Genomic DNA, 11349 nt, shown 5'->3' with positions numbered 1-11349 from the left:
AATTGAGATTTTTGGAGAGATTTTTTAAACTGTTGGCAACACTGTAAACTTCAATTTGTTAAAACAATTTACTTTTCAGCTGACAAGCATCCTCCTGGACCCAACCCATCAGCCAACACTCCGTCCTCCGGCGATCCAAAGTCATCTAATGGCCAGCAAATTAACGCACCACTTTTGGGGCCGCCCAACAACGTGGTCCATCAACAGCAGCCCCTTCATCGCCGACTGCATCGACACTACAAACAGTCGTTGAAATTAAAAGCAAATAGCTCCACCCCACCAACGCCGCCCGGAGTGGCCACCGTAAAAATGGCCACCCTCTACTGCTGTCCGTCCGGTCAACCGTGTGACAAGATGAAAAATCAACACGACATATTAATTCATTTGCAAAAGTCACATCAAACGAGTGTCGTCCAGTATTACGTGGCCCCCGGGGAACCGGTCCGGGTCCATCTGGCCGCCGAGAAGGCCTCGTGCGTGACGTGCGTGGTGCTGGTGCGGGGCGACGACGAGAATAACAACAATCACGGCGCTGTCAACCAGAGCTGCCCCAGGACGAATCGCGCTAATTGCCGATTCCAGGAGCTGTTCTTTGTGGCCAAGTTTCGGTGCATGGAATCGGCCGGACAGGCGCTGTACTGGCTGTGGCATCTCGGGGCGCAGGAAGGTAGGACTGGCTGAGGAAGGGAGCTGCGGGGAGCAGTTGGACCGGAAGTCCCGTTTCGTTGAGGCAGAACTGCAAAGATGTGCTGAAGTCGAAACAGTTTTTTAAGATGGATTATGGGGCGCAGGGAATGATGGTTACAATTGAAGAGTAGTAGACAAATTAGCGAATTTATTTAGTTAATAATAAAAGTATTTAGTTCATTTCTTGGAAATCGTTTTTTTGACAAAGAACATTGTCCCAATTCAGAAAAAATAAAGTTTTGCGCGTTACGGGACGATTCTCATTTAGATTGCTTTAGGAATTTTCTGGCCACAGTGCAAAAACAACCCATCTGGGGCAACATTTGAATAGGGTGCATAAACAATTTGTTATCTGAACATATTTTGCAAACTCTCAGGCAAAGAGTCAAGGCACGTAGATTAGTAAGGAAAGGCAAAATTTCCCAGCTGTCAAAATAGTTAGCACGAAACCCGGATTTTATATGGAGATTTGCAGAAAAGTAAAATTTTGACCATTTTCCGGGCAAATTTCACCAGATTTCTATCTGTAGGGTTGTTAAGCATGCCAAACTGAACAGAAATACGCTTTTAAAACACACATATTTTTTCGAAAAAAAAAATTCAACTGCACGCGTTTTTCGGTTTAGTTTGCCCGGGAAATGGTCAAAATTTCACTATTCTGAAATTCTCCATATAAAATCCGGGTTTCGTGCTAACTATTTTGTAAGCTGGGAAACTTTGCCTCAACTTATCTAATCTACATACCTTGGCAAGGAGTGAATATTTGACAAAACTCGCAGTGTTAAATGAAAGCTGGGAATGTCAGCCGTTGTTTTACACCCCGATTTTGGTGAATGGATTGCCTGAAACCGGTGAAATTGCAAAATAGTTTAGTTGTCAAAATTAGAGAGCCTATACTGCCGTTCTACGCATAATTGTCCCATGTTCAAAAAAGTGCAACTGAGAAAAACGCGATTGAAATTTTTCGACCGATTTTTGTGTTTCTACGCATAAGTGTCCCGTGGGTTCCTATTCGCCCTAAGTGTCCCTAGTCGCCCCAGTTAGCAACTTATCACTCTTGTTTGTGATCCGCTTGCTATACAACAGGCAAACAAGAAATAATGCTTCATAAAACTAATGATTTCGTGTAAGAAAATACTTGGTGGGACAATTATGCGTAGAAGTTTAACGATGGGACAAACAGACTTGGTGTTGTTTTCAATGAGTTTCCGAACAAAGTACCAGATTTTATGTTTTTTTCTTAAAGTATACGTCAAACTAAACTTAAAAATGTCAAAAAGTCAAAATCGTCCAAAAATGACATGGGACAATTATGCATAGAACGGCAGTATATTGCTTGTTCAGTTTAAGAAACGTGCCAGCACCAGACAAAAACTAAAAGTTTATCAACCTTAAATTTCAATGACTTTGGGTGTTTGAAATATCTCTCAGACATTACAATAAATGCTTGTTGTTATCAACCTAAACGCATATGTTGTTCAATTATGAGTATAAATATAGCTGTTTTCATGTTAAAAGTGCCAAAGATGCTGAAGCCGTAAGAATTTAAAATTAATCAAAACTATAGTTAATTGTACTTAATTGAAGTATCATAATTTCAGTTTGAAATGATATTTTATAGTAATAAATCAATAACAAAACATTTTTTTAAAATAAACGTACGTGGTTTTATCAGCAACTGTAAACAAATCTATTGTTTAGTTTCGGTCAACCATTTATGTAATTAATATGGAAAAATTTGCATCAAAATTACTTTGTTTTATTATTTTTATTTTTACAGTAGTTTTTAAAACGTTTTCTCTGATCTTTTTCGGAAATAAATTTGTTTAAATGTCTGTTAGGTGTTTTCGTTGTTTAAAGCCAAATTTGTTAACAAAACATGTTTGCATATGATGAAAAGTGAGCAAAATCCATCTTTTATTCATTATATCTATCATTAGACTTACACCATGCATCAAAACATCAAAAATCGGTTAAATTTGGTATAAAAATAACAGTTTGCCTATAGTGGACCCGGGTCAACAATTGGATTATGGACCCGGGTCCACTATAGGAAAAGGGGGTCCATAACAGGCAAAAAAAACGTTTTGTTTGGTTGACTATTTTGTGAATTGTCCCGAAGTTTGGTTGAAGTTGGTTGCTGGAGTTCAGAGTTATAATTACAAATGTTTGCGGTTGTCGGGCAAGTACGTGTGTCAAACGCGTTTTGATATGAAATCCCTTTGGCCAGTTGTCCCACTTGCATTAATTTTCAGGGTGTGTCTATTGATTCAATTGAATTGTTGGGACTTAGGAAAATTTTCGCCATAATTCAGGTATATCCTTCCATGAATTGTTAAAGTATTATTTGAATTATTGGGACTTAAGATTTTTTTTGCTGTAGTTCATTTGGCTCAATCATTTAATACCTGTTTAAAATAATCCTAAGCGTTTGGCGAACAGTTATAACGTTCCATGAATTGTTGTACAATTGTTTGGATTATTGGGACTTAAGAGTTTTTCGCTGAACTTCAAGTTAGAAATACTACGTCGGCTATGGTACCCTTATGTTTTAACAATAGCTGTTCCGAAAAATCCTTACCATATGGCGAAAAGTTATATTTCTCTATGAATTGTTGAACAATTGTTTGAATCATTGGGACACTTAAGAAAATTTTCGCTAAAATTCATGTTTGGCTCAATCAAACAAAAACTGTTTGAAATAATACCAAACATAAGAGGAATAATTATATCGTACCATTAATTGTTGTGTAATTGTTTCAATTATTAAGACTTAGGAAATTTAGGAAATTTTCTGCTTAGGTTTCTTTGACTAAATCATACCGAGTATCATTACTTTTATCATACCGGCTACAGTACTTTTATGTTCTAACAATAGCTGTTTTGAACCATCCTAATCGTATGACGAATAGATACCGTTCATTAAATTTTAGGAAAAAAAATCAACCATTCGAATATGTCAAGATAAGTGTAACAATTCGGGAAATAGTACCATTTTAATTTTGTTATATGGTCGTGACGTTATATCAACAATATCACAAATGGTAACTATACCAGAAATAATTTTCTTATGATTTCGAAAGTTTCACCTTTGGTATTTGATTATGCGGGAAGATAGCACGACGGCTTTCTTAGATTTTCAACGAAATAAAGAATAGAGATAAATAATCATTTTTCACTTTAAAAATACGTTAATCATTAACTTCCATGCAACCCACTCTCCACTTGCAAGCAACTCCACCCCAGCATAATTCCAGGCGCAAGCGTCGTTTGCACCGTTACGCACATTTCTCTCCACAACTGCCCGCAATAACATAACGCATTATCACGCAGCGCCTCTGGTGGCCGGTTTCACAACCTTTCTCTTAACTCACTCTCTCAGCCGATTTTGACAATCATCTGTTCGGCGCCGCTTGTTTTTGTTATCAGCGGCTTGACGCGCTGTATTTACCCTCCGTTTCCATTAGGTTTTACGCCGACTCGATTTGGAGGTTAGAAGGAGTGCACTGTTTACATGGACTTAGCACAGTTCGATGCGGTCGTCGATTTTGTTCGGGGAAATTCGTCGACAATCGACGAAGACCATGTAAACAGTGCACACGAGCTGTCAAATGACGTCACGGTGTAAAACCTAATAGTGATAAAACCGGGTGTGCTGGTGTGGGGTGGGGTCGGATCAAGGTCATTGTGAGGTGGGAATGTGGGGTGGAAGCTGTGATATCTTGGCAATAAGGTGTTTGTGTGAGTTTGATTAATCACTTGGCGCGCACATGGGAGAGGAGCAGCTGCACGGTCTGCCGATAGAGAGGTGTTAAAAAGGTAAGGTTTTTGTTTTGGTTTGGATAGGTGACCTCTCTCTGTTAAAAGGTAATTCACACGTCGTTAAGGGGAGGTTCCGGCCTGAAGGGAATGGATTTCATTAATGATGAAATAGGGTGTTGGGCCAAATCCATCAGGCGGTATCACGAAATAGATTTTAATAGACATAGTAAATAATCCTATTATCACCATGGCGATGGGCCTTTCCCACTGGACTGCTACGATCTGTTGTCGTGGTCCCCTGGAATCGTGATGAGATCGTTAGTCAAGGTGAACCAATAGGGAGGTGGCTTTGTGAGATTTATTTGGCGTCCTATAACTTAGAATTAAAGGCAATTAATTAACGGTTTTATGTGAGGACGTGTGGAACCGGAATGATACACCCCCTAAACAATGCCCTGCCAGGATAAGCCGGATTTGCACCGAGAGAAATAATCGCTTCGTGGATCACAATAGAAAACAACTTCCATCCGGCGTGGGTTGGAATCTTCGCCGTAGTTGAAGGAGACTCTACGCGATGATGGCCCCGGCCGCAAATCATTCTCCCTCTTCCACCGTGATGTGCTTTCAAACCTCCAAGAGTTCTCCCTTTTGCCGAAAACCTCGAGCCCATCCGGGGCCATAAATTTCGGTTTATAAGGCAGTAGTCATTTCACTCACGCTTTGCCCACATCCAGGAGCGCAAGCAGTGATGGCGACAAACGTGAATAATGGCGGATTTTCCCCCAAGGTTTCCTGCAGTTCCTCCCAAAAGCCATGTGATTTCTTTGATTCATCACCGTCGACGACGACGACGGGTTAACCGTTGAGGAATCGTCCCGCGACACGACCACGCACAGATCTCGAGCTTCAACTTGTAACGGGGAGGGTGAAATTGCATACTTGTAGGCGGGGTGAGCGCCTGAAACTATGTTTTCTGCGCCAACACGGCAAGGTGTTTGACGACACAAGTTTTACACTCTTCCACAGTGGGTGGATGTCTTGTCTAATGGAGTACAAAAGTAATGGAGATGGGAACATCTGTCGCGTACCCACGACTGTGAACATTGCAGGTTGGGGGAAGATTTATAAACCGGGATGTGTTTTCCGGGGTAAACAAATTTGGCGTTTTTGGTGTTTTTCTTGGCAGAGATGGATGTGGATCTGGATATGTGAAGAGGTTTCTTAAAGAAATGACGTAAAAGATTTAAATTTGAGCACTCAGAAACTTAAAAAACTAAAAAAAAATCCAATTAGAATCATTCAAGATCATCATTACCTTTCCCCGGCCATAAACCATCTGGCTTTTAACTGGCTGAAAAAAAAGGAGTAGACTCCTGGGTGCTACCGATGATGTTCAGTCCATTTGGCACGGCCACATAATTGTCGGTCGCCCTCTGGTATCGAACCGATCCCATCTAAACCAACACAACCTTCCAATAACTCTCTCTTCACGCCAGCAAACCAAGTCCATTCAGCTGTTTTAATTGCGTCCTATCGCGCCAGCTGGAGCGTCCATTTTCCTCTCCAAGGGGTTGTCCAGAGAGAGAGCCAGGTGGTGTGTCCACTTCCTGATTGATGGCATCTCGTAAAACCACCCCGGAGGTCCGATTCGGTCCATTTACGTCCGAGATCTGGATCGTAATCTACGCTGGTGGACATCATAATTCCCCGGCTCCCAATGTCTGCTATCGGTTACGTTCCGAAGGAAACCGGACCCACAGAAAATGGCCGGTTTGCCACCCAAGTTGAAGGGTGTAAGTGTGTGGGTGTGTACTTTGTAATGAATAAACTTTTTAATTAGGCTCATTTGGGGAGTCAAAATTTAAGTTGCTGTCTCCTCGTCGCTCCAAGATGTCCTTTTTCAAACGACCCCAAAGTTGCTGTACGGGGACGACGACGACGACGACGACGAAACTTAACCTTTTCTTATCTTTTATGGACGAAACGTTTTAAGGTCGTCTTACGAGGGTAGTTATCTCGGAGTGGGCGATGCGATGACTTGTCGGTACTTGTTCTGGATATTGGATAATTACCGGTTTACGATCGGTTGGGCCCAAAGTGAGACATTGAGTGACAGCGTTTTGGAATTCGAATAATTTTGGCAGGTTTGTGTTGAAAAAGTTGTTGATATTGTCAAACAGCAAACTTCTTTCTTTTAGATTTTTGTCATTAAGACAATTAGATATTTAATTTCATAGTTCATAGAATTCAAGCTGGACTGGAATCTCGATGCCTTATTTTATTGTGTTACAGTGTTGCCAGGGCATCAATTTTTACTCTTAAAGTTTTTTTCATTCATCAAATTTGGTTCAAAAATCCTTTTCATTGAAATTTACAATATTCAACCTTGATAAAAAAAAATAATTCCAAGTTCACTTTAAATACCCTATTATTTGCTCAGTGTTGCCAGATTTCATGATGTACTTATCCAAAATCTAATTGGAAAGGTGAGTTTCAAGGATGTTAACGATAAAATTAACGAGGTTTCGAAGCTTAGATTTGTGATATCATTGTTCACAACGGTAAAGCTTATTTTTTGAGTACAATGACCCTTTGTACGACAGTAAAGGATTTAAAATGAATTTTTCAATGAATTTTGAAAAATTCTTGGCAGAAAAGGTCCTACTTGACAGCTCGCTCCAATGTTGTCCTCTCAATTTATTTTTTTGCATCAAAATGAAAAAAAAAATCAGAAACGGTTTTCAATAATGTTTTTTTTTATTATTGTACATAAAAATTTACATATGGCTTTAGGACCCTATTTCCAAAATTTCCAATATGAACAATTACTAGCAATGCAATTAGTTAATTCTACCACAACATAACCGTGAAAACTCCTCTCCCACTAACATTTACACACAAGATCCTCTGTAATTACTCTTAGTTGTAAGAAAAATGTATTTACAACAGTACCGAAAAAGACCCAATAAAATAATTTTATGACAAAAAAAAAACGTAAAAACGACGTAAACGCCGCGGGACACAAGATTGAATGGTGTTTTTTTTTCAAATCCTTTGTTTTCTTATAACATTTGGAAAGCCCACAATAGGATCTTTCGGTTACTTTTGTTGAGCGCTTTTTTAAAATCTTGTTCAGGTGGGGCAAGTTTGGAGTTTTCTTTGAAAAGGTCCAATAAACCAAATTTCCAGTTTTTGTTTTTTGGGTGTTTTTGAAACCGTCTTGAGTTAGGGGTATTAAAAAACACCCAAAAAGCAAAAACTGCAAATTTGGTTTATTGGACCTTTTTTTTAAAAAAAAACTCCAGAGGTGTACCATAAAGCTTTTAAGTTTGGACAAAATTACGAATTGTTGCATCAATATATATATATTGTTTTGGGTAACGAATACATAAGAGTATTAACGAACTGATAAACTTTTTGTAACGTTAGGAAAATTTTGCTGTAATTTGAGCTTACTTGGAGTAAAACATTTTTGTACGCACTAGAACATTATTAAAATAACGATAAATAACAAGCATATCACCATAAACGTGCATCTTCTGCACGCCAACACGACCTCACCAATACCAGCAACCGACTTCCGGCAAGAACTTCGGCTGCAAAAGAGCGAAAGAGCGAACAAGTTGGGGAGAGGAGAGCGTTTCTACGGATCGGAGGGTTCCACATCTCTCAACGCTTCGGGGTTGCTCAGTTCCCGGCGATCCAAGCAAGCGAACGGATCGCACTTTCGCGGTTGTCCGCGATCATTACACGTCAAAGTCACGTGAAGCCCTCGAACCGAACAAACGAACTTCCGCGGCGTGCGCGAACGTATCCGGATCTCGCCGGTGGCCAACTACTGCCACGACTCGGATCGGACACATCCCGGCGGACGACGGCAGCCCGGGGCGCCGAAGAATTCCAGCAGAAGCGGTACAGCGGAACGACTCTGGTCGGCGGAACGCGTGCGGCGGGAGGCCGCGTATCGAAGGCGCGCGGTGGCTGGTTCTGGACCGGAGGCCGTGGCGCAGGTTTGCTGCTGAAGAACGGCGGTGTAGTGTTGGTTGTTGGTCGTGCCCAGGAGGAGGAAGAGAAGATTGAACTAATAAAGAAGTGCTTTGTGACAGAGAGAAGAAGAAGAGGACGCCAAGGGCGAAGGTTGAGGCCATGTAGGGGAAGTTGGGGTCAATAAATCATTATAAGTCGATAAAGTGAAGTGTTTTTTCTGTAGTAAGAGTCCTTTTGCAACATGGCGCCCAACGTTAATGACCCACTCTGAACAACGAAAGAAAAAAAATTGTAATCGTTGATTTTGTTAACTGTGCGATCGGCAAGTTTTAGAGATGAAGCAAGATTAGATCCGGATTTTTGTGAATGGTTTGGGCAGGAGGAGTGGACCGTGTCGGAACAATTTGTCATGACTCGATGACGTTCAAATCAACCTTTGGCAGGAACGCTGCCGTTTAGTTTTGAGCTGGTGTTGATAGTACGGAACATATGATCTGACGAGCAGTAAAGGCTCGTGGTTATCAGTTGATTTTAGATTAGTTTTTCGGGCATAGGCCCTTTTGATTTGTCCGTTTCGGCACGGCGTCCAGAGCAGAGAAGGTTGAAAGTTTTTTGCGTGCTTTCCTTTCGGAGCACACAAAAAACTTTTCTGTTAAAGGGGGATTGTGTAACGTTAGGAAAATTTTGCTGTAATTTGAGCTTATTTGGAGTAAAACATTTTTGTACGCACTAGAACATTATTAAAATAACGATAAATAACAAGCATATCTCCATAAACGTGCATCTTCTGCACGCCAACACGACCTCACCAATACCAGCAACCGACTTCCGGCAAGAACTTCGGCTGCAAAAGAGCGAAAGAGCGAACAAGTTGGGGAGAGGAGAGCGTTTCTACGGATCGGAGGGTTCCACATCTCTCAACGCTTCGGGGTTGCTCAGTTCCCGGCGATCCAAGCAAGCGAACGGATCGCACTTTCGCGGTTGTCCGCGATCATTACACGTCAAAGTCACGTGAAGCCCTCGAACCGAACAAACGAACTTCCGCGGCGTGCGCGAACGTATCCGGATCTCGCCGGTGGCCAACTACTGCCACGACTCGGATCGGACACATCCCGGCGGACGACGGCAGCCCGGGGCGCCGAAGAATTCCAGCAGAAGCGGTACAGCGGAACGACTCTGGCCGGCGGAACGCGTGCGGCGGGAGGCCGCGTATCGAAGGCGCGCGGTGGCCGGTTCTGGACCGGAGGCCGTGGCGCAGGTTTGTAGTGTTGGTTGTTGGTCGTGCCCAGGAGGAGGAAGAGAAGATTGAACTAATAAAGAAGTGCTTTGTGACAGAGAGAAGAAGAAGAGGACGCCAAGGGCGAAGGTTGAGGCCATGTAGGGGAAGTTGGGGTCAATAAATCATTATAAGTCGATAAAGTGAAGTGTTTTTTCTGTAGTAAGAGTCCTTTTGCAACATTTTCTTTGAAAAAAAATCCATACAAAACGTATTTATATTTTAAAAATTACTATTAATCATCTAAGTAATTTTTTTTTCGTTAAAACGATCAACTTTTTAGTCAAATATAATTATTTTATCTAAAAATGCAAGAAAAGTTTCAAATACATTCTAATTTGATGTGTCTAATTGATAACAGTTCAATTGTTAACAAATTAACATGTTGTTTCATGCATTGTTCATTTTACCCGAACGGGTTGTTCGTCTTGCCCCACTAGTAGAGTAGAACGTACGGAGAATCAATAATTTCCAAATGAATTTTTTACAGTACAAAACAGTATTTTTTAGAAACATGTTTTATCAAAGTCTAAGTCAAGACCTGGAATAAGATGATTGTAAAAAAATCCGAAAGATTTCATAAACTTTTAACGAGCATTTCCATAGCTTGTTACACTTGCCCCACTTTCTCTTAGAAAAATGTTTTTGATATGGCACCGTATTTTTTAAAGTACTCAAATTTACATAATTTTCAATATGGGTATCAAACGAAGCGAAATTTGGTTTGGTTTTTCACTGTTCCAGTATTTTAGGAGTTAAATGCTCTGGTTTACACAAAATACCGTTTTTTGAATATTGAAATTTTCACAAAATACCGTATTTTTCTAAAATACTCAAATTTCATAGTTTGCTACTTGGGTTTGAAGCGAAATTTGGTATGTTTTTTTACTCTTATTAGTGCTTAATGGATAAAAACAAAAATTGACGTAATACCATATTTTTAAAAGTACTCAAATTTTCATATTTTGCAACATGGGTATGAAACGATTTGAAATATTTTTTTTTTTAGAGATCTTTGAATGAAATAACCAAATTTACACATAATATCTTGTTTTTAAAATACTCAAATTTACATAATTTTCAAGATGGGTATGGGTATCAAACGAAGCGTAGTTTGGTTTGCTTTTTCACTGTTCTAGTATTTTAGGAAAAAAAAACGAAACTATTGGCACTACGCCCCCCGGGGCATGGCCTTCCTCTAACGTGGGATTTCTGCTCCAGCGCCTCTGACGAGACAGGAGAAACCGGGACCGACGTTTTACTTCACCATCCGATAGAAGCTCAGTGGATAAGGCGGGAATCGAACCCGCGTCTCATAGCATCATCGGGATCGGCAGCCGAAGCCGCTACCCCTGCGCCACGAGACCCATTTTTAGGAGTTTTACACAAAAACCGTATTTTTTGGAAAATATTCAAATTTCACAAAAACCGTATTTTTGAAAATTCTCAAATTTCATAATTTGTATCATTGGTGTATACATTGGTATGCTTTTTACTTTTATTTGAGTTTAATGGATGAATACCTTCCATCGGATGAGGAAGTAAAATGTCGGTCCCGGCCTTGGTTGTTGTTAGGCCGTTAAGTCATTCCAGGTGTAGGAGTCGTATCCATGCCATAAGTACAAACAACACACCAA

At 40.6% G+C, this 11349-nt stretch overlaps 2 protein-coding genes across 2 annotated transcripts in view; both read left to right on the top strand.

The window, feature by feature from the left end:
• Positions 1–9855, top strand: part of LOC119765219 — a 10654-nt gene extending 799 nt beyond the window's left edge. Inside the window, exons 4-6 of the mRNA XM_038248648.1 lie at positions 80–667; positions 7965–8491; positions 9708–9855. Of these exons, the coding sequence (XP_038104576.1) occupies positions 80–667; positions 7965–8491; positions 9708–9836 (1244 nt within the window). The 3' untranslated portion in view covers positions 9837–9855. The remainder of the gene's footprint in view (positions 1–79; positions 668–7964; positions 8492–9707) is intronic.
• The window catches only part of LOC6048979 (sodium/hydrogen exchanger 9B2), a 36021-nt gene continuing 28997 nt past the window's right edge, over positions 4326–11349 (top strand). Inside the window, exon 1 of the mRNA XM_038267093.1 lies at positions 4326–4506. The gene's annotated coding sequence lies outside the window, so the exon portion shown is untranslated. The remainder of the gene's footprint in view (positions 4507–11349) is intronic.

This window comes from Culex quinquefasciatus, chromosome 1, assembly GCF_015732765.1.
Source record: "Culex quinquefasciatus strain JHB chromosome 1, VPISU_Cqui_1.0_pri_paternal, whole genome shotgun sequence".
Taxonomy (NCBI): domain Eukaryota; kingdom Metazoa; phylum Arthropoda; class Insecta; order Diptera; family Culicidae; genus Culex; species Culex quinquefasciatus.
Note: the sequence above shows the minus strand (reverse complement) of the source record. Positions and strands in the feature narration are given on the sequence as shown.